The 23,633-nt window shown below is 46.7% G+C and overlaps 1 protein-coding gene across 1 annotated transcript in view; it reads left to right on the forward strand.

The window, feature by feature from the left end:
- The window catches only part of LOC135421605 (vascular endothelial growth factor receptor kdr-like), a 132,289-nt gene that overhangs the window by 101,583 nt on the left and 7,073 nt on the right, over window positions 1-23,633 (forward strand). The window contains exons 19-29 of the mRNA XM_064670207.1: window positions 96-209; window positions 3,529-3,617; window positions 4,821-4,986; window positions 5,538-5,635; window positions 6,542-6,664; window positions 6,771-6,882; window positions 12,301-12,400; window positions 12,987-13,092; window positions 14,565-14,689; window positions 14,939-15,017; window positions 17,572-17,666. Of these exons, the coding sequence (XP_064526277.1) occupies window positions 96-209; window positions 3,529-3,617; window positions 4,821-4,986; window positions 5,538-5,635; window positions 6,542-6,664; window positions 6,771-6,882; window positions 12,301-12,400; window positions 12,987-13,092; window positions 14,565-14,689; window positions 14,939-15,017; window positions 17,572-17,666 (1,207 nt within the window). The remainder of the gene's footprint in view (window positions 1-95; window positions 210-3,528; window positions 3,618-4,820; window positions 4,987-5,537; window positions 5,636-6,541; window positions 6,665-6,770; window positions 6,883-12,300; window positions 12,401-12,986; window positions 13,093-14,564; window positions 14,690-14,938; window positions 15,018-17,571; window positions 17,667-23,633) is intronic.

Genomic DNA, 23,633 nt, shown 5'->3' on the forward strand with positions numbered 1-23,633 from the left:
GGGTTTTGTTTCAAAGTATAAACAGGATCTTGCTGTGTCCTGTTCAAAATATCCTGTTGTGTAAAGATGATTTTTTTCCTGTTTATCTTAAGCAGAATGTGCAACTACTAATGAATGCAAGGCTTTAATGTCTGAACTGAAGATCCTCATCCATATAGGACATCACTTGAATGTAGTCAACCTGCTGGGAGCCTGCACCAAAGCTGGAGGTGAGAAGTCTTCAGTAAATCAGGAGCAAAGGAACACTTTTCAGATACACAGGTGTTGGGATGTGCCCGAGGTGGAGTCCAAGTCTGCAGTTAATGCAAGCACAAACATTTCCAGCTCTCTTCTCACAGGGGAGCTTCTGCTGCTGCAGAATGTGGCCTCACCTCATCAAGGGTTCTGAACATCTTCCAGCCCATAGTGTCACTTCTCTGTTTTCCCTGGAAGCCTGTTTACAAAAGGGATTATGGCCTGAAGGGAGGCAGGACACTGAATTGCAATTAGGTGCCCAATTGTTCCGACAGGCACTCCTGGTCATTTCAAAGGTTCTCCTGCCTCTCCTCCCCTGCCTTATCAGGAGGATGCACCAGGCTGAGCACTTGGCTCACTGAGGCCTCCTCCCTTCCCAGGCACTTCACCCTCTCTGGGCAAACAGGGGCAGGTTTTGCTTGGTGTGCAGGAAGGCTGGGGCAGGTCTGAGCTGGACACAACAACAACATGGACTTCCACAGGGCTGAGCTGGCAGGACTGGCCTGACAGCATACAAAGGGTCTGTGGCAAAGTGCACTTAAACAAAGGGCTCCATCAATCTCAGCCCTTTGTCACTACAACATCCCTTCCCACATCCCCATCCCTGTCTCTCACCATGCTTCAACTTCAGGAGCAGCAGCTCTCAAGGATAGCTCTTCACTGCTGACCCTGAACCTTCAAAACCACCCCCAAAGGACAGATTGAGGTGACCCGAGGGGAAGAAAAACCCCAGAGTGAAATAAATTAAGGGGAAACAGCGCCAGAGATGGTGCACACATCTGTGGCCATCTGAGCTATCAATCTCTCAAAGAACATGCCCAGTCACGGGAGACAAAGAAAACCTCAGTGAGGTAGATTTGGTTGGATGCCAGGGCAGAAATCTTCCCTCTAGCAAGGTGCTCCCAGTTCCTCAGGGAGCAGTGAGCAACCAGCAGCCACAGATACTGCTGGAATCTGGGAGCCAGGGATGGGGAACTTGCAGGAATTGTTGTAGCACTGCAGACCCCAAAAGCTTGTATGGGAGGATGGGCAGCTCCAGCTGGAGGGATTTAGGGTTCAGCCCACTTGGACAGAGCATGGTGCTAAAAACACCAAGGTGGCAGGTTTGATTTCCATATGGACCATTCACTTAAGAGCTGGAGTCAGTGATCCTTGTGGGTCCCTTCCAACTCCATCTTCTGTGATGAGAGGCAGGAGCCAGGAGCCTTTGCTTGGAACTATGAGTAGAGCGGAAGGAACATTAGGGATGCTGGTGATTCTCCTCCCCTGACAGGACAGTGAGGTGCCTCAAACATGGCCGCAGGACTGAGGGCTCAGAAGTTCTTCACCAAAGCACTGACTCAGCCCCAGAGCTCCCCTTGCTCAGCCAGACACAGCTCAGGGACTGATCTAAGGCTCTGAGAAACACCTTCTCCCAGGGGGCCCTCCACTTCCCGTTCTCCAGCCTGCCCCATCCCAGCTGCGCTCCGGGTGGGAAGTGACCCTCCTTCCTCCCTGCCAGGTGCCAGGGAAAACCTCTGCAGCCTTTGGAGAGCAGTCCTTGGAGCAGAGGGCACGGAGGAGCCTCCAGGCAGGCACTGCTTTGTTTTTGTCTGAGCAATGCAAGTGCAGACCAAAGGAAAACAGCCCTGAGCTCTGGAGACAGGCAGGGATTGGAGTTACCATTAAAATGCCATTGCAGAACACAGCTCTCTCTCCTTCCCTGACAGGGTTTGTGTAACCATGGAACAGTATTCCTGGTGAACACTGATATTAAGTATGCACATATATTATTTTAACATCATAACAAATAACAAATTTTTAACACTTTGGCAGGGTGTCTGATGTTGAGCAGTTACAACTAATGCACAGTATATGCTTCACAATGAGGAAACAAAATACAGAGAGGCCATGTCTAGGAAGCATTTCAAAAACATGAATAAATCACTAAGTGGAGCTTCACAGCTGTTCTTGGAATCTACATTTCCTCAGGGTGCCCATGAGGGACATTTGAGTTTGGGTCCTTCAGAACTGAGCAGGGCCAGATCCCAGCTCTGGAGCCTTGCAGAGCTGGGCACAGCACTGGCACCACTGGCAGCTTGGATTTGGGGCCAGTTGTGTTTTTTCCCAGGGCTGAACATGTTCCAGCTGCAGTCAGCAGGAACTGGGGCTCCTGGACAGCCCCAGGGCGTGTGCTCAGCCCAGCAGAGCCATGGGGCTGTGCAGGTACAGAGCCAGGCAGAAATACAGTGTCATGGGCAAGCTGCTGGTTCTCACTGCAGGGGTTCACCATCTCCCTGTCAATGGGACCATCTACTTCCAAAAGGTGCTCTCCCTGTCCCAGAGGGATGCAGCAGCCAGGCTCTCCCAGGGTCACTGCTCCCTCCTTTCCCCCTCTCATCCTCTCCAGTCAATACTGTCCAGGCTCGGTGTGCCCAGGTTGGATATATCCAGTCAGGAATCCTGCCCAGAGCTCTCCTTCCCCAAGGCCAAGTGCAGCTCCCAGTCCTTTTCCTTTGAAGTTCAAGCTCCTAAGTCTGAACTACAGACCTTTCTGTGTTCTCCACAGAAAAAAGTTTCTGGACATGAAAGTTTGAGAGCTTGGGGTGGATAGTAATCCCTGTCTATACACATCCTAGTCCTGTGATTTCACCTTATCTTACATTTGGTGACTACAAAAAGCAGTGATTCTGCCAAAGGTAGAGAATGCAGCTTTTCCCTCCCCTAATAGCTCACACTGCAACATAAAAGCACTTCAAGCAGATCTTAAAAACATGCATAATTGTACAAAAGCAGCAATTGCACTAAATCTACAGTAGTTTGCACAGAAATAAGAAAGGAAGAAACTGAGAGGACTTTCAAGGCTTCCAAAAACTTCAGACTAAGTATTTTTGCAACTTTTGATTCAGATCTGCCTATGGCCCTGCATACTTTTATTTCTTCTGATGGCATCAGCTCCACCAAAAACAAACAACTGGGAAGCCAGTAGAGAAAATGAAAGCTGCTCCATGCTATGGACTATGCACAGAGAAAGCCAACCTTCACAGCATCTGAGACTGGACATTCTGTTGATCATCCTGAATTTTCCTATTTGATAAATAAGGAATAAATGCCAACATCTAAAACTAAGAATCAGCACTGTGTTCCCTTCTCTGCACATCCCTACTAATTGTGTCCTTCTGGAGTGTCACTTCTCTCCTCTGTGTCATAAGAATGCCAGTATTTACTTATTTTGAAGAGGTGTTGGGAGGATAAGTTAGAATTATGTGCTTTGCAATGATTCAAAACTCATTTGATTCTCACTGTCTTTATTAGGTCCTTTAATGGTCATAGTGGAATATTGCAAATATGGAAATCTGTCCAACTATTTAAGAGGAAAACGGGGAGATTTCATTGCATGTAAGGTAAGAAAATGATACACTTCTCATAGTCCCAAGGCAGGGAATCAACAACCATGGACACAGGCTGGATTTTTCTGCACTGGCACTGTTGGGCATTTCTGTGGGTACTTTATTCACCACATTTCAATTTGTATGAGCAAGAAAAGAAAATGTTTTCCTCTGCAGGAAAACCCTCCCATCCTCCTCTGAAGTAGTTGCAAATACCCAAGCACCGTGGTGCACCCCCAGCTCAAGGCGGGCAACAAGTAGTAGTGAAAAACTGGCCTCAATTGAACTAGGAGAAGGTGAACCCTCCAAAACATAAGCCTGGTTTGGGGATTTTTGTTTCCAGGCCCACGCCCCCCACTAAAAGCAGCTCATCCTTCTGCCATCTGCTCATTCCCATCCTCTGTTTGTCCCTTCCTCCGTGCCAGCCCAGTCTGTGCTGGATGCAGGGACCTGGATCAAGGACATGTCTGCACTAAAATTACCCAAATGGTTTGGTTTCCAACAGTTCTCTGCATCCACACAAACATCTGTGCTGGCACAGCCTGGGCTGAGACAGGGGGTGGACACAGGAGACCAGGAGTCAGCGCTGGGGAGGGAATGGCACTGCCTCCTCCTTGTGAACATACAGCATGGAAAGGGCTCTCTGATCCCAGCCCTGCCCGAAACTGGAACCTCCCAAGATTATTTTCCCGGATGAATCCATAATTATTATTATTATTGTAGCCATTGTGTACAGGCACAGAAGTACGTGAGGTACTTTGTGTGAGTGAAGGAGATTTTCCTGGTACAGGCACTCAGAATTTCTTTCTCACCATTGTTTCCTTGATGAATTGAGGGGCTGGTTCTGTCTCCCTCCCCAGGACAGGGTGAGACAGACACATAGTGCACATCATGCACGTGCCTTGAACTGGTCTATGATGCCTTCCCAAGAAAAGCAAGAGGCACAGAACCACAGTATCTCTCTGCTCACCTCTCAGTCTCCCCCAGCCAGCTCCCAGCTCACTTTTCTGGGGCAACATTGCAATCAGTGAAATGGGAGGTTCTGTATTAGTAGGAAACTAGGCTTCCTTAGCTCTGCTCTTCAGGGAACATCATGTTCAAACATGTTTGGAGCTCGTCTGCAGAGGACATTTTCTCCATATGCCATTCTGTTCCATAGTTTGAATCCTCAGGCATTGCATCAACCAAAGCTACAAATGAGTTTTATGCTATTTCTAGTCCCAGGAAAACTCTGACCAAGCAGAGAAGAGTCTGGATGAGTCCAACAGTGACCTGACTGAACTGATCAAGAGGCGCCTTGAGAGTGTAGCCAGCACAGGCAGCTCTGCCAGCTCAGGATTTATTGAAGATAAGAGTTACAGCGACTCAGAAGATGATGAAGAAGGTAAACAAAACCCACCTAATCCCAAATCTTTTCTTGTAAAAGTTTCTGTTACTTGGCCAGTGCCACACACGCTGTCACACACTTAACAAGCTCTGACACAGCTTGGTTTGTTCCCGAAGTTGCAAATTCTTCCTCTTGCCTGTTCCCCACTCCAACTTTCTCACTGAAAGAGGTTGGCAGTGATGAATTGCATAGAAAAGCTGCTCCTGTTTTGTGAGAGAAGCAATAGCAATGTTTTACCAGAAGATTTGTGAGGCCACTCTCTTCCCAGTCTCCTCACTCACTCTCTGTAAAGTTTTCTTCACTCCTATCCCCCGGTGCTGTTTTCCCCATAGCTAAATGACATGATTAATGTGCACTAGAACTTGTTAAATCATCTGATCTTCTGCCTCTGGATCAGTGGTTCCTACCCCAGAGCTGCAGGTCCAGCAGAGATCTCTCCTACCGACACTCAGATGCAGGGCTGGGGTCACAGAGTGCCAGAGGCACCAGTGCCACCGAGGTCTGGAGCTGTTGCTCCAGTGTTTTGCCTTGTCTGTGATCTCTCCTAGATGCTGAGGATCTGTACAAGAGGCCCCTGACTTTGGAGGATCTGATTTGCTACAGCTTCCAAGTGGCCAAAGGCATGGAGTTCCTCGCCTCCCGAAAAGTGAGCTCATTCACACTTCTATCCCAGAACCTTGAGTATCTGACATGGAGAAATCCAAACATGCTCTTGAGCCTGAGTAATCTGCTTTTTGCTCTTCTATTAAAGCCTTGGAGATCATGTTGGCTCTGGTGGTTAAGCAATAAGTAGCAGTGAAGGGGTTGGGAAGGGATATCCATCATGTTCTTGGCTGCAGGGACTGGCATCTGTAACAGGAGAGTTTAGATAGAAAGGCTGAATACAGATTGTGAGACAATTCTTGGAACTGCCTCATAAATAAATGCAGAAAAGGCTTCTTGTAGAGAAAGGTCCTTCTAGTGTGATCAACAACAGCACTACTGAAAAATGAAGGGGAGTGTCCAGTATTCAGCTATTCCTTTGGCTTGTCAGCAGTGTTGGAGAGTTAGCAATGTCAGCAGAGTTAGCACCTCTTTTGGATACAATGGGAAGGATGTTTGCAGCCTGTGGAACACCTTTTCTGTAAATGGAATGTAATACACGTGCCAAAGTGTGCACACAACTGTGGGCTTGCACTGACACAGCTCCCAGGGAGCACAGGAATCCCGAGCAGAGTCACCCCCATCTCACACACTCCCGGGCCTGCATTTGCAAATGTAGCTGCAGCTGCTTTTCGACCTCTCCCAATTTTCCCAGTTAGTTAGAAAATAGGACTCCCTTTGTCTTGTCATAACTGTGAAAGTCAGAGAATTACCTGCAATATTGGCTTGTTCCCCGAGTAATTCTCTCCTTTGCATGGAACTGAATGTTTGGGGCAGGTTCCCTCACAGATTCCCTTCTCTAACCTGCTCACAACAGCAGGTCATTTATCTCCCCATTCCCAAAGAAACTCTCCTGCTCTCAGCTCTGGCAGGGAGCCCCTCTGATCCCCTGTGTCCTCGTTCCTTCCAGTGCATCCACCGGGATTTGGCAGCAAGGAACATCCTGCTCTCCGAGAACAACGTGGTCAAGATCTGTGACTTTGGCCTGGCCAGGGACATTTATAAAGACCCCGACTACGTACGGAAGGGAGATGTAAGTGGAAGGAGCTGGAATTGTTATCCTCAAGTTGTTGTTCCCCACGGGCTTGGGTGGATCAGTAACAGCAACCCTGGCAACCCGTTGTGTCTTTGGTGTCCAGGCCCGGCTCCCACTCAAATGGATGGCTCCAGAGGCTATTTTTGACAAGATTTACACAACGCAGAGTGACGTGTGGTCCTTTGGAGTGCTGCTCTGGGAAATATTTTCTCTAGGTAAGAATGATTTTCCCCTAATTTATGGCTCCTATGCTAAGAAAAGCTTTTAACAAAAGGTGCTGATGTGGAGCAGCATTTCTGCTTCAGCTGGGACAAGTGCACAGTGCAAGGCAGGTGTGAAATAAAGCCACTGGGCTGAGGTTAGTGAGAACTCCACCTGAAAACGGTGAACACTGGGGAGGGGGGAACAAAAATCCTAAATCCTGGACCTAACATTTGTAGCCACTGAAAGCAACAGAACCCAGAGATACAACAAGCCCTTGCTGCTGGGAAGTGAGATGCTTCTTTGACAGCAATGAAGAAGTTTCCCATCCAACCATATTTTCCTGAAGAAATCTGCTTCAGGAACCCCCATGGCCCCAAGGCTGGAGGGTCCCCATGCTGAGGGCACAGGGGGCTGATGCTGCTCGTGGCAGCCCGTGGAACACAAGGGAGATTGCCCACATGATGTTTTATCCCAGCTTAATTATCTTCCCCACAAAATCTAAGATTTTCTAAGTAAGAAAAATGTCTTGGCAGCAGCTGCCACGAGGCTGATCCGAGAACCAGTGCTGGGCTCTGCCTGAGTCCTTCTGGCAGTGGACAGGTAGAACCACATACTCTTGTGCCCATATCGTTTGCAAGCCACAACATTGCTGAAAGAACAGGAATGGAGTTCTTTATGTACTACAGATTTCATCCCAGGGTGCTGTTAGAAATCTCATTGAGATCTGGTTCCTGTCCAGCAGATAAAGCTGTGAAACTGAGACGAGCAGCCTCACAGACAGGTGGACTTTGCTGCTCTCAGATTTGCCTTGCAGAGTGGCAAGTTTTGTTTTCCTGAGGGAATTTAGGAATGCCAGCTCTGGCTTTTTAGCAGCATTTGCAGACAAAAGAAAACAGGAAGCATTGTCAGCTTAAGATGCTGGATTTTAAAGCAAACTCTGTAATCTCCTATCTTTAGTTCATAGATCAGTTAAAATTAATGATCGGGGTCAAGATGCAAAGTCTGGAGCTGTTTCTGTCCTAATCTTTCTTTAGGGCTGACTGCAAAATCACAACTTGCTTTCAGTCCAAGTCTTTCATTTGTACTCTCCTCTAGTCCATGTCAGCACACAAAATTCACATTCAAATGGTTAAAACACGTGGCAGTTCCTGCTTTCTCCAGGGCTCAGTCCTGTTTATTTAGTGATGTTATTTTGGTGTAACACCTCTGTGGCTCTGTAACAGCATCACCTGCTGCAGGTGCTTTGAAACACCACAGAAAGGCAAAGCTCCAGAAGCACGAGCGGTGCCCCATTTTTAACAGATTGTTCAGGAAGATGCACCAGCAGAGACACACTCTGAGGAAACAGGCATTGGGCACCTCCAGGGAACCAAAGGAACTGAATACTGATGAGTGGCAAGAGGCACTGCAGAAACAGGCTTTATATCATTCCCAAAGGTCCTGACAGACTTTAACAGATGTGACTTTCAGGTCATTTGGCCTGACCAATACAAATAAAAAAACAGAGTCACTGAAACTCACTTCTATTTTTATCTAGTTTCTAAAAACAATCTGTCTGGTTTCTTTTAATTTTAGATAGTGCCTTTTCTTAATGAAGGTGTTTTCCTGGCACAATAGACTGTCCTCTTCTGAATTCAGGGGAACCTACCAAACTCCTGCCAGGGCTGCCATCCGTGAACAGCCTCTGCCCTGGGATGACGTAGGTCACAAACTCCTTTTTCTCTCAGTGGCACAGGTTCAAAAGCAGTCATTTTCTCCGAGAGGGTTTTTCATACAGATCATCCAGGCATGCCTGTGGTTTGGCACTGCTCACATCTGCAGCTCCAATGATAAATATTTAATTAAGGATTTGTGTCACTGATTGAATTCTCTTATATAAAAGTTTTACAGATCATTGAGAGCCAAGGGATGGAAGTTGTTTGTCGTTGCTACAGGGTATGTTTTGGCTCCCATTTACAAGTGCTGCTTTTGCTGGGTCCCAGAGACTTAGCACCCTCTAAAAAAGGGAAAAACACTGATTAGGAAACTGCAGAGTTTAGTTTGGTCATGGGTCCTTCCAGAGGCAGGAGCTGAGAGAAGGACAACAGGCTTCCTCCAGAAAGGCTGGATCCATGTTGGTGATACACAGGGAAATCAGGGCTTGAGAGAGACTGTTCATTTTCATCTGAGGCTGAGTTTGCAATGAGCTTTAAATTATTCCAAAGGGGTCAGCACACCTCATGTCAGGTGGTGCCAGCAATGTTTAATACATCCTGAAATCACTCATGGTGCAGAGTGTCGGTGTCTCCTGGAATTTCAATGTGCACTGTTCAAAAAGCAATCAGAGATAATTATGTAAACAAGCAGTGCCTGCTCGTATAACATCAGCATCTTATTATCCTACTAAAATAAAACCAAGATCAAAAGAGGGCTCCCATATCCAATGCATGCCACATCTTTGAGCATTTTGGAAGAGATTTTCCCTAAGGAAAACTTCATGTGTAGACCTCACACCACATGTTTCAGCCTACATTTCTCCCAAGCTGTCTCAGCATCCCAAATCCAAGTTATCAGGCGTATCACACAGTGCAGATGAAGTGCAGTGGTGAGTGGAAGTGGAAAAAGGAGAGTTCCTTGCTTTTATGATCTGAGCTGCCTCCAGCTGGTAGAAAGCCAGCACCAGTCAAAATATAAACTACCAAGAGATCCTGCAATCAAAAATTGTTCTTAGAATCACAGAATGCTAAGGGGTTGGAATGGACCTTAAAGATCATCCAGTCCCCATCCCACACACCTCCCACTAGACCAGGTTGCTCAAGGCCTTATCCAACCTGGCCTTGAACACTGCCAAGGCTGGGGCATCCACAACCTCCCTGGGCAACCTGGTCCAGTGTCTCAGCACCCTCACAGGGAAGAATTTCTTCCTAATATCTCACCTAAATCTCCCCTCTTCCAATTTGTACCCATTATTCCTTGTCCTGTCACTATTATTCTTCTTTGCCTTCCTTGTATTTGCTCTCACCAACACATTGCAGTTGATATGATCAATGACGTAACCAAAGAGAGAGCACTCAGAAGGTGAGCTCCAGTGGAATTCTCCATCCCTCCTCACCCCATTCTCTCATGTTGCCCTCAAGGTCTCCATCCTAATCACTGTATTTGCAGGATTAATTCTTATCAGTAAGATAATTGTTGAGCCAGGTCTAGCCAGTGGTACTGAACAAACTGAAGGGTTTCTTCTGCACTGGGAATGGTCCTGTGGCCATTCATCAAGGCCTGACTCCATTTGGCTCCTCCCAGTTCTCCATTCAGGTCCTCCCCACGGAAATCATGATCACCATGGCACAACAGTGGCACAGTGTGGTTGGCAGTCAATGAAAAAGGCCGTCTCTTCTCTAATGAGGGGAGTTTGTGGTGTTGCCCCTGGTCATCGACAGTGTAGAGCCAGGCAGACCAAGTGAGGGTCCTCTGGAGAGGCTGTTAACCCCTGTTGAGCACAGGGGTGTTCAGGAGGCCCCAGTCCCTTCTCAGGGTTTGTACAGATGCACAGATGCAAAGACAAGCAAGTGAAAGTCAGGAGAGGTGCACAGGCAGCAATTTGGTGGCTGGGACACTGTGGGAAGGTGACACCACAATTTCTATCTGTCTATTTATTCACAGGGATCTTGGGAGGTGGTAGGAGCCTGGTTTGAGGCCTTTGGCTAATGGGTGATGCCATGTGAGCTGAACAGTGGATTAGCAGGTTATTCTGACAGGTGAAAGGCAAATCTAGGAAGGCAGATCCAGATACAAAGCAGAAGTGATGCTAGTGACTATCTCCAACTTACAGAACTCCTGGAAACACTCCCAGTACTGTGACCTGCTCCTTGCACATCCAGGAATTTCAGATGTGCTGTGGCTGAGCATCCCTGAGCCTTGGATGTCACTGGAGCCTGTTTGCTGTGCTGAGGTGCCCTCTTGGGAAGCTGCCAGGATCTCAGCTCCCCATGCAGAGCTCTGCAGACTGAGCAAGCAGATTCATGGAGCAGAATAATTCTGGGAGCAGCCACATTTTGGCACCCTCTTGGCTGCTTTTATGCAAGGATTTCTGGTGTGCTTGTTGTGCCCCCAAGTGCACAGCACATGATGGTGTTTCCAAATGGGGGGAAAAATAGCAGGAAATATGCAGGAATGTTATAGACAGTAGATCATACACAGATTCCTCGAGGGCTGGATACAGATCCAGATTCCATTCAATCCTCTGTGCTGAGACTTGATTAAATTGTTTCCAAATTCATCATCCAGCTTTTGGATGCTAGAATGTGCAAGACAAGGTTGTGCTGCATGTGAAGCCTTTGCTGAGGAGGAGGGGAGGGAAGTTTACAGATCTTTCAGGTCTATCCCAGCAGGCTCAGTAACCTTTCAAACTTCAGCACAGACTTCTCTTGAATGTTACCTGTGAGGTCTGGATTACTCAGATGCCAGAGCACTTTCCCAAACTATATATTTGTTCCCCTTATTTATGGAGCACTGGAGATGTCATACAGCAAAGAGCATAACCTCTGAATAGCTCATTAGTTGAGGAGCACATTTAATGCATTTACACCAGTCCCTCCTCTGTAGAGAACCATCTACACAGGCAAATGATGACTTTTTTATTCATGTTCATGACTTTTGGCCGACTTTTGGCCAACTTTTGTGCAATAATACAGTGCTACTGGTCCCTTCAGAGTGCTCTACCTCTGAGAACAATAACAGCTGCCACGAGCTGCCCTCTCAGGGACAGTAACGCTCACACTGACACTGCAGTGGCCCTGAAGACACTCTGAACACACACTCTAAGAAGCAAACAAGGCTAAAAAGCTGCAAGGTCATTTTCAAGGAAGTTTTGCCTGTAGGACTGGATAATACACACAATACTCAGTTGGTGAAGCACAATTCCACACCTGAGGTTGAACTGCAGGTTCTCGGGGCCTTCTGCAGGAGCCAGGTGCCCACAGCTCCCTATGCACCAGCCAGGCCAGAGATTCCAAGGCAAGGCAGGATGAGCAGGACTGACTGACTGTGTGTGCTCACTCTGTGCTGGAGATTGGCAGGCTAATAGTTTATTGAATGTAACCAACCCAATGAGCTGGAACTTCTCTACCACTGACCAAGAGGTCATTTAAAGTCTCAAACTAATAAAATTTAGTTCTCTTCTGCCCTATTTTACCTTGGAGTGGTCCTGGGTGTATCACAAATGTGGAGGACACACTGTGATTGAAATCTCTGAAGAGACAGAGTGAGTCTGCAACAGCTTTCCAAGCAGAACATGTAGACGGGAAGTAACTGCAACTTCTTTGCTCAAGCTTCTTTTGCTGCCAGACTCTGGGTAATCCCAGATGCTCAGCAGAGATCACTGATTTGTCTTTAATTCCCTGGGCTGGGAAAGAGGGACTGTGCCACTCTGAAGCCTCTCATTTCTCCCCCAGGTGCCTCCCCGTACCCTGGAGTGCAGATAGATGAGGATTTCTGCCGGCGGCTCAAGGAAGGGACCCGGATGAGATCCCCAGAGTACTCCACCCCAGAAGTGTAAGAGCTCCTGCTCGTGTATTGAGAGCTGACACGTGTCATTTAAGTATTAAAACTTGATTGTGTTCAGGTGAAGAGGGGGAAGGGCACCTCAGCTATTTTGTATTTTGTTTTCAGTAAATGCTGTGGTTGTTCATACCTTGAGTGTCCTGGTAGCACAGACTAATGCCAAGGACAGGCCAAGTCAGCCTGACCTTTGCCAACAACAAGATGAACAGGTCCACCATGTGAGCTGTAGTTCCTGGATCTCTGTTCAGGAGACCCCTGTGTCTGCCTTGACTTCTGGCTCTGGAACAGAAACCCAGCATCCATAACCATGACTTATTTCAGCAATATCACAGGGCCCAGCAGCCAGATTTGAAGTTGGGTGAAAACAAAAAGCCTGAAGGCTCAGCTGAGGCAGAAGGATGGAAGCCAAAACCATCCCATGGGGGAACTAGAACAGAATTCCAGCACATGGAGATCTGAGCCTGTCCTAACCCATAACCACCCAAAGACTGACCAAACCAAGCAGCAGGGGAATGAAACAGTCTGGAATCAAAGTTTCTTTCCTTTCCCTTTCTGAATCCCTGAGGTTTTTCCCTAGGTACCAGACAATGCTGGATTGTTGGCATGGAGATCCCACCGAGAGGCCGACGTTCACCGAGCTCGTAGAGCGCCTGGGAGACCTTCTGCAGGCCAGTGTGCAGCAGGTACAGCACGCCAGGCTCCCTCTGACACACGTGTCTGTGTTGATGTGTTGGTGTGTGCATGTGGATACCTGTGTGTGCAGCAGGGAAAGGCTGTTGGACACCAAGATTACCTCTGACCTCACAACAGAGGTCACAAGGAAAAAGGCTGCTAGGATGATTAAAGAAAATGGTAACTATGCAAAGGGGATTATGTTTTAAAACTAGATGTCTGTCCATCCATAGCAGGAGAAAGTTACATTCATTAGAAAAAGGCCCAGTTGCCCCTCAGAGGAACAACAGTGCTTTATCTCACCAACAGTTCTAATTAGATTCCAGCACAGTAAAGCCTGTCTGGGTGCCCACCAAACCACCCCATCACTGCCCTTCTCAGAAAATACAATTTATTACCAATAAATCAGAGCAGGATAATGAGAAATAAAAGTAAATCTTAAAATCATTGTCCCACACACACCTCCCTTCTTTCTGGTTTCAACTTCACTCCTGATTTCCTCCACTTCCTGAACTTTCTCATTTTTCAAGATTACGTCCACCAGTGCTCTTAGGAGCTCTACAGTTATGCAGTTTAAAGCTCTGAGAGTCAGTATAGCATTATTAATGTCATAATAGTTAATTCAGTTGTTTTCTTCTTCATTAAAAACAACCAGAAATGCAATTGTCAGCTTAAGAAGAAATCAAACAGCTTCTTCCTGTTTGTAAACAACTGTAGTGGAGCTGAGTTGAAGAGGGCTCAGTCTGCAACATTAAGAGCTTAGGAGTTTTATTCTATAACCAAAGTAAATTAAGGAGACATAAAAATCATGATAAGGGAATAGGGCACTTAACTGCTTCTCAAAATTAAAAACAAAAAATAAGCAAAGAGAAATTTGGACAAATAGTTTCAGACCTTAAAGGCAGAGTCATTTCTGGGTTTACTGCGGGGGGTGATAACAATGCAGAGCTCGTTATGATTCCTTGGAAGGACAAGAAATAAAATCCTTCCAGGCTCCCACTTGAAGGACCAGCTCTTCCCAACTACAGCTCTTCCCAACTGAAGCTGAACAAACCCAAAAAGTCTACACATAGGCAATGTGCTTTTACCAATTCCAAACTCTGTTCATGTCCTGTCAGCCCCAGGGGTTTGGGAATTCCTGCCACTCCCTCCCTTCTCCAGGGCTTAAACTTGGGTTTAGGTGTCCCTGAGGGCTGTCCCTTGGAATTCCCTAAGAGGGAATGACAGTACAGAGACTGCTTTCCTGAAAGGCAGATCAGTGTCCTGCCCCTCCCTGAAGGTAGAATAGCCTCACATCTGGAATGTAGGAATGATGCAAGGAACATCACAATCACTTTGAAGAAACATCATAAAGATAAATTGAAATAAAATCCAGTCCTTTCCCAGTGTAAAGCTCTGTAGAACACCAGAACCTCTTACACTGAGATGCAGCACAAAATGAACTTCACCAGCTTTGTGATCTTTCCTGTTATGAATTATCTAGGATGGTAAAGACTATATTCCACTGAATATCACCCTGAGTCCCGATGGAGAATCCAACCCCAAAACTTGCCCTGTGGAAGAAAACTTGAACCCTGGAGTGAATCGCTGGAGTGCAGTGGAAACTGGGTGAGGAAAACTGAGACAGGGGTGGGAGGGAGGGAAGGATTCCCTGGAGCTGGGCACTGTCTGATGTCCTCTCTCAATAGTGCTGGTTAAAGAGTCAGACAAATTTGTCAGGGTGTTGGTTATTAGTTACAAAGGATGAAATAAGAAAACTGGTCCAGGAGGCTGAGCTGGGTCAGGGTGTAACTGAGCCACCACGTTCTGCAGCATCTGCTTGGGTTTGGGGCTGACCCCTCCACTTTACTGTTGCAGCAACAACAGCAAGAAGAGACCCCTGAGTGTGAAGACATTTGATGAGGTGCCAGTGGAAAAGGAGAAAGTGATGCATGAGGTAAGTGAGGTGACTGCCTCCTTCCCCACCAGGTTCACAGATCACTCATCACCAGCCCCAGAAACACTTATTAGAGCTTGTGAAATCTATTTGGTAAGAAACAGCTTTAAATCAAGCAGAAGGTTTGGCCCTGGCATCTCACACACAGGTCTGCGTGACAACTAAGAGGGACCTGCGTTTTACTTAACAAATAATTTAAAGAGAAGCTCATGTGTGATTCCCCTGGCTTTGATCAGGCCAAAGGCCTTTATATTACATATTTCAATATGTTTTTCCACCATAGGAAAGTGGCAGCTCATTTAAATGAGGCTTTTTGAGGGAAATGTGTCCAGAACACATTCAGGCTGGCTGAGACAGCCAATAACTTGGTGGGGGTGAGGGTGTTCAGTTCTGGGTAGACAAGACCAAGATTCAAGATCCTGCTCTTGGTCACACAAAGTGAACAGTGTTAAAGTGAGAGTGTTAAAGGGTTTAATTTTCACTCCAGGGGAAAACAAAAGCTTGTTTTGTTTCAGAATGATGGTTCTGCTTGTTGGCTTCCTCTGAAACTGCAGGTTGGAGGGGTTTTCTTTCTGTTTTTCCTTCCGTATTTAAAAAAATCAGAGACCAGCTCCTGGATTCCCTGGATGGCTCAGGTACTCCCTGGCTGCAGCTCCTGTGCTGCCCACACCCTCTGCCTCAGGAACAGGGTCTGTGCACCAGGGAGGAGTCACTGTGCTCCAGGGATGCCTGAAATGGATCAAAGTTTAGGAGGGAAGCATGGAACCCTCAGGAGAGCGCCTGGCAGAGGAGGAGGGCAGGGCTCAGATGGTGAGGAGCAACTCACAGTCCCTCTTGGACAGAGCCAGCCCCCTTAGGGAGGGTCAAGTCTCCAGCTCCAACCTATCCTGGACATATTTCATGTCCTTGATGAGTCCATTGCTCACTTGTTCTCTGGTCAGCACAAATTGAGGCCCATTATTCCCTGACATTTTGCCAGCTGTAATTTCTGTCTTGTTTATCACTGCATCTCAGGGATTAGAAGGCTCAGAAATTTCTCAGGCTCTGCCTCTTTCCTCCTGCAGGATAAAAATCTGTCCCTCTAAATCACACAAAGACTTTCCTACACCCATCCAGTATCAGTGAGAGATTACTGCTGCCAGTACGAGCATCACTTGCCCAAGTGCTCCCTGTTCAGGGAATTTTAAAGCAAGTCCTTACATGAAGAGGGAAAAGTTTCAAAAAAAGGGTAATAACACATCATCAGATCAGAAATAAATGTGATATTTCAGTCAGGATCTTTTAAAGCCAAATTATGGTGTGGTCTGCTCTTGGACAAATTAAGTGCACTTGTGTTGCTAAAATTATCTTAAATATCATGACATTAAGAGACATTAGGTCATTATTTCAAATAGTTGCCCAGGATCTCTCCAAGTGCTCTACCACACCTTCCTGGAATTGTGCCACTTATCTGCAGTCCCTGTGGACATTGGTTTAACAGACAAGTGTAAGGGAAATGCAGAGCAGCCCTCAGATAAACTGCTCCTGGACCATGTGTTCTAAGGGAAACAGTCCAGATAAAAGCCAGAGACAAGCATTGTTCTACTGAGGCTTTGACAGACCTCGTTAATTTAGGATTTTACTTTATACTTTGGAAACCAGTTTCTAAACTGATCTTATTAACAACTGATATATGCCTGAAGTATTTATAAAAAAAGCTTTTGCTTGCTATTTATTGTTTGCTGGGATTATTTTTTATATTCCAATTAGTTTGACTGGTAAAATAAGACTAACTAGAGTTTCACTTCTGTGTTGGAGTCTTTTGCTGTCTCAGTTTGGACAGACATACAACTGTCCAGCATTACAAAAGATTTCAAATGCAAAGTAACCCCTCAGAATATTTAATATTTTTAAATTGCTTAAATTGAGGACTGTGGTGTCTGAGAACTTGTACAACACTTTGCACAAGGACAGCTTGATCTGAACTGCAACCTAGAGGCTCAGCTTTCAGTGCAGCAGAACCACAACCTCAACCTTAACTGGAACCAGGACAGTTTTGTTGGATGGCTCATAAAAAATCCACAACCAAAGGCTCTGTAACTTTGCAAAACACTTGGATTTGCAAAATGCTTCTGAACTCCCACTTCCTTCAAATTTCAGGGTTCCTAAAAGTGTGTTTTTAGGAGGTATTTAGGGAGCTTTTTCTTGGAGGAACCCAGCCAGAGTTCCTGGATATTTTCTCTCTGAATTCAGTCTGTTTGTACCTCCATCCCACGTACATGGTACCCATATGCTTAATATCAATTTCAAATTGGAAAATGTCACATTATTTTTTGATATTTTTTTCATTTTAAGGCTGCTTCTTCCAAATACAGATCAAAAGTTTCAGCATCACAGAAAGAAGGGAAGTGTTCTGGGGCTCCAGAGCAGCATTAGAGCTCTAATCTATCTAACGGGATAAAAACTGATAACACAGGCCCTGAGAAGGGAATATTCTGAAGGATTGGTGGGCCCTGCACCAGGCCCAGTGCACAGGTCCCAGTTTATCACTGGTGTTCCTTCCTTTTCCCCTCAGGAGTCGGACAGTGGGATGGTGCTGACGTCAGAGGAGATCAAAAGCCCCAAGAGGTTGGAAATCCGTTCCTGGCCCTACGGGATCATGGCTCTGGCGTGAGTACTCAGGGCATCTCTTTTTAAAGACAGTCTTCCATTCAGAAAAGGCTTCTGAAATTTGGTTTCTGACTCCAAAAGGGAAATTGCTGGACTGTCCCAACAAACTAAAAGGAGTTACAACTCTGAATTTCAGCCCCATCACCAAAAAAACATGGTTATTGTACTTGGAGACCAAGGGGCAGAACAAATGGCAAGTGATAGGAGCAAAAAGGCTGAGAATATACATATTTTAGCTGTTTCTTGAGGGCTTTTCCAGTGTTCTCCTTCACTGATGGAAGATAGTTTGAAGAACTTGATTTATTCACTCAAGAAATAACATTTATGATTATACCAGAGTGTATATTTAACTTGGACACACAGAGGGACCGGAACCTGTGCAACTGGTGGGACATGAGTGAAGCTGGGGAGGTGTGTGCACAGTAAAGGATAGCATAAGCACTGCAAAGCAAGTACATTTACCAGATTGCTACATTTATTTTATCACCACAGTGAAGACAGTCTTGCAGAGAACTCCCTTGATCCCACCAGCTCCAGGATCCCAGGAGTTCTATTCTCAAGCTTGGTTTACAGAGGTTATTTATGTTTATCCCTTTATGTTCATCCCTTCACAGTACAATCACAGAAGAATAAAAGCAGATATTTAGGTTTTTGCTCCTAGTTCTTTGTATTTCAGTAACAGTCCCACAGGCAGAGAGGTGACCTAGTAGTGAAACAGGCCTTCTCCACTTTCCTGACAATAGGAACCCATTTTACTGATTAAAATGTCAACAGGTAGAATTTCAAAGAACAGCTGCCCAAAATATAAAAAAGAAATGATTCTGTAGCAAAGAATTCCATGTCTATTCAGTTAATTTAGCTAATTACACTTTTACTGAATTTCCTGGAGTTTCCTCTGAAAATCTGTTGGTGAGATTTGGATTAGTTTCCTCTGTCTTAAACTCAGTGACCTTTCCTACCAGAGCAGTTCCTTGTTCTACACCAAGTCACCACTTTTCTACATTAAAGAGAAATTATAGATGAGAAAACCCCTCCTGCAATTGTGGATATTATGGGAGAGTTCCTGTGAGAGTGCCTGGGGAGAGTGTGCCAGTGTTTTGGAGGGAGTGGCTGCCCCACTCAGAGAGAAAAGCAGAAGGCAGAAGCTGCCTTAAAACCATCAGTTCCTGGATGTTTGGAGGCAGGAGAGGAGGAAAAGGGAGAAGTTTACATGAGGAATTCTAGGCAACACTAACAGGGAGCATGCAAATGCTCTGGATTTTGCTGGATAGGAGTATGACTTCAGGACTAATGTTGTCCAGCAGCATTTCCCTGTCCCAGCACTGTGGCAGGGCTGTACCTGGTGGGATTAGCAGAGATCTGGATCTGGCTCCATGTTTTGATGCTGTGCAGAGGATTCCTGCAAGCACAGGGCATTGCTATGGAGACCAAATGGTACTAGCTCTGAAAACAGGAGCTCAAATGTCAGGAGCTGCATTACTGGGATGCTTTACCTGGGCTGATTTACCTCATTTTTTTGCATGATGCCACATTGACACAAATCCAACACATACACACACAAACAGCCTCCCTGAGACAGTTTATCCTTTTAAAGATTCCTGTCAGTCACCTCTGACTGCTGCTCCCTGCTGCATTTCTCCCACTTGGATGAAGAGTTGGCAAAGGCAGGTTCTCTCTCTGCCCCTTCCAGGCTTTCTGCTGAAATTCAGGAAAATCAACGTCCAGCAAGGTATAGAAAAACACCAGAATTCCATTACAGCCTGTTCTGTAGAGATTTCCAGGAAAACCTGAACAGCTGTCAGGCCCACTGGGAGTGAGTGGGAAGTGCCATGGCCCTGTCGGGGTCAGTGACCCCCTCCAGCTGGGTTCTCCCCATTTCCAGCCCACACTTCCATAGGGATTCCATTCTGCATGAGATACCTGATCCTTTGTGTGCCAGCCAGGCCCTGGGAGACCATTCCAAGGAGCTGCTGTGACAGCAAACCCTGCAGCAGCTGTTTGTTGTCCCCTCATTCCCAAGGCTCTAATTCCCATGGGATGGATGGACAGAGGTATGGTTTTTCTTGGCCACATCCTTCACCAAGTGCTTGAGGTCCAGCTGAGACAGTGATTTTGTCAGCTTCTTTGTCCTTTTTTTTTCACTCTGGCAGACTGTCATTGGCACAGATAACAGCTGGAACACAGTGCAGAGCACTCCAGTGCCCTCTTGTTTGAGGACAGGACACCCCTGGGTGCTCCTGCACTGAGAACTTGGAAAACAAGCCTCCAAAGCATTTAGAACAGTCTGGAGAGGTCAGAAGGGATGTGGGTTTAACAGGGGAGATAAAGTCACCCTTGTTAATTGTGTATCTGTCTCTATCAAAAACATTTACCCTGGATCCTTTTCAAAGTCTTTCTTTTCTAAAACAAAACTGTTCAAAGGCTGAGCATGTTTTCTAAACCAGGGTGGCTGCATTTATTATTTTTGCCAAAATCTTGCTGTTTATTTATCCTGCATTCATTCCTCTGTGGAGTGTAAAACTTGCCAACAGTACACACCATGTAGTGTCAGTGTCAAGAGTTTATTGAAGATGAATCTGATACTCTGGGCCCGCGGCCGCTTTTAGGCCAGACTAACCATTTCTGAGCATTTTATAGCTGAAGTAGAAAGTCAGAGCAGAAGCTGCAGTGAGAGACAAAGACTGACTGGGATAAGGGAGCCAGCATTCAGGGAAGCACAGAGACCACAGAGGGATTTAATGCTGGGATGACTCTCAGCTCGTAATATTAAACAGGCTGCAGCTGAGCACTGCTTTGAAATTCTCCCAGAGACTCTATAATCAAGTTATTGTTTAAAATTATAAAAGGTTTGATATCTGCTCAGTTGTCCCATCCCCCACCAACTCCAGTTCTCCTCAGCTGCTCTGACACTGCTGATCTGGTTCTGCCCAAGGCCCATAGCACCAGTGGGCTGAGGCTCAGCTGATCCTCTCTGGGCTCTGGATGCTGCACCCAGAGCCCATCACTGCCTTTGCTAAAGCCAAACTGAGCCTAAGGCAAGTCAATACTATTGAAATGGATGGGGTTTGCTCTGGAGCATCAGGCACTCATGTCCAAACACAAGGTGCCCCCCAAAAATTCAGCCTACCTTGGGCTGGAATCCTTTTGATGCTCAGAGAATAAGGCAGGAACCATCTCTGCTCCAGGGCAGAACGTAGTTCCAGAAGAGTTTTCTTCTATGATGTTGAGATAATAAATATACTTACTGTTGTGTCCTGCCCCTTGCACTGTGACCTGGCCTGGGCTCTCCAGAGTAGAACTTTGAATGAGTAGCTGCTCAGGAGTTTTGCAAGCCCCTTTTTTTTCCCCAGGATTATACTTAAAGCAGCAAAGACTAAAAGGAGAATTGTGCAATGCTGTGGTCCCCAGTCTGGGTTTGCCTGTGGTGCTTTCCATCTCAATGCTTTTGGGGTGTTGGGACATCTGTGCAGCTTGGCCACGCAGGAGGGGACACAGACTAAAGGAGTGGGTGGCTTTGGCCTGTGAAAATTTTATGTTACCTGTACCTTTTTTCTAGAAGTGTTGAAAACAACAACTTCCTGATCCCAATCCCTTGAGCTCTCTGTGCCAGCACAGTCCTGATGCACTGATAGTGCCAGAGGGGAACCCAGGATGAAATTCCTACTGCACAGCACTCAGTCTAAAATGTATCAAAGCAAACTGTGAATCAGTCATAACAACCGGAAGGAAAAATAAGCCTTTTATTTCTTTAATTGCAGAAAAATTAAAATAATTTTAAAAAATAGTCACTCTTACTCTGTGCCTCATTAGACACCTGTGAAAGCTCCTCCAAAGCCCTGAGGCTCCTACCTGTTTTTAAGAGATGTGATCATGAGACAAATGGCTCTACTTGGCAACAATCAGCCCAATTTCTCATCTTTCCATAAACACACATCCAGAATTCCTACATGGACACAAAAATCTATTAGTTTTTCCCAGTGAGGGCAATATATTTGGGCTTCTTATGGCAAAGCAGTAAGAGCTGCTCCACAGCACTTGAGGAAGTTCTGCTCTTGGTGCTGGAGGCCCTCCCTTCACAGGGGGATTTTCTCTCAGCCATCTCTCTTTCTCCAGGCTCCTCTTCAAGTCATTGACCCCAAAATTTAGACTAATAGCAACTGGCTCCCTCTCACATAAAATAAACAGCTCCAGTAATGATTTCCCAGCTCTTTGATGCTTTCAGGATTAGAAGGAAGAAAAAGCCTCAGTAGGTCATTTAGGCCCTCTGACTATTGCAGGATTATCCTCTGTGGTATCCTCTAAACAACTTCAGCACCTTCAGGAAACTCCGAAAAAGTTTGTGAAATATTGCTTAATATTCAGGCTAACTTTTTCTACATGTGATTCGTACTGTTTTCAGCTTCATCTGTAGCAGGAGACCTGGCAAAGCCCAGGAAAAGGGGAGCTGTTAATGGCTCTAATTCCCCCTGCAGTGCCCTTGCCCAGGCTCCCAGCTGGGGCTCACCCAGGGGCACAGCCACAGCCACCCCACACGTTCGTGCCCACCCAGATGGGCTCAGGGTGCTCAGGCTGCCTGCACAGCCCTGCCTGCACAGCCCTGCCTGCACAGCCCTGCCTGCACAGCCCCCCCTCAGCTCCCAGTACTGCCTTCCCACCCCTGCCTTCCTCCTCCTCAGTCGGTTTTACCCCTGATAGACTCCACATGGCACCAGGCTGAGGGATCTGTGGAAATACAGACTGGATGCAGCAGGATTTGCTGGGAATTATCCCCGTCACTCTTAGGGATTTGCTGATACCCTTTTGCATTCTTTTAGTTTCTAGTATTGGTTCCTCCAGAGCCATCATCACTTCTGTACTGCCCCAGAAACCTCCCTGGCTTGGAGGAATCTTTCTGAAAGACAGGAGCCCAGTGCTGTGCCTTGGCCAGCTCCAATCTCAGCCCATGGAACAAGGCTGGAGCAGCTCAGCATGTCCTCCATGTGACCCCCCCCCCCAGCACCCCACAGAAATGTGTCCAGTGTGACAGAGGGTCCTTTAGGTTACCAAATCTGTTTGGGGTCAGGGAATGACTAAGTTCAGATCTCCTCTGGCCCCTTGTCCTGCCCCACACAGGCCACACGAGTTCTGCAGGGGCAAAGCAGTTCACAGGTGGTCACTGTGTAATACATGCTGGGGGCAGTGGGCAGCTGTTCCAGCTCCATGTCCTGGTATTCCACACCTCATCCTCGGCACTGTGCCATGGTGGGACTGGCCTGGGCTGGCACAGTCCCAGCTCTGAGCAGATTTCTCACCTATTTGATCACCTTTGAGCAGCACTCGGGAATCAGAGGCACAGGCAGTGAGGAAACCCCTTCTGGGCAGTGCAGTGCCAGCTCAGCAGAGGCACTGAGCCACAGAATGGCCAGCTTAGCTTTTAATGACATGATTTCATTACATCCCCATTACCAACTTCTGCAGCTGTGTAATTGTGTGATGAAGCAAATCAGATCCGTCACAACTTGTTTCTCGGTGGGGCTCAGGGAGGATTTCTCTGTCTCACACAGGGCAGTACAGTGGGCTCAGGGCACAAAGGGGCTTTGCTTTCCTCTGGAGCACCAGGCACTGCTCACCCCGAGAGCAAGGCTGAGCTCTTATGTGCTGGGGCAGTTCCTGTGGAGCAAAGGATCTCCCAAGGACAGATGGAAAAGGAGCTGCACCCTCATCCCAACACACAGCCCAGCATAGGCACCTCTGCTGCTGAGCACGAGCAGGGCAGACACAGTGTCAGGGACAGGAGCACTGAAGGGGAAAATGCAAAGCCCTTGGACAGTTTGAACTAGGAAATGCATTTAGATGAAAGGAATAGTTTTGGAAGTCAATTGCACTTTAGTCTGTCATAAGACAGCCAATGACAAAAGCTGCTTCTGACCTCACTCCCCAGCTTTCTGTCTTTGGAGCAGACATTGATGTCAGCACTGAAGAGTCCTT

The sequence above is a fragment of the Pseudopipra pipra genome, chromosome 13 (genome assembly GCF_036250125.1).
Source record: "Pseudopipra pipra isolate bDixPip1 chromosome 13, bDixPip1.hap1, whole genome shotgun sequence".
NCBI classification, from domain to species: Eukaryota; Metazoa; Chordata; class Aves; order Passeriformes; family Pipridae; genus Pseudopipra; species Pseudopipra pipra.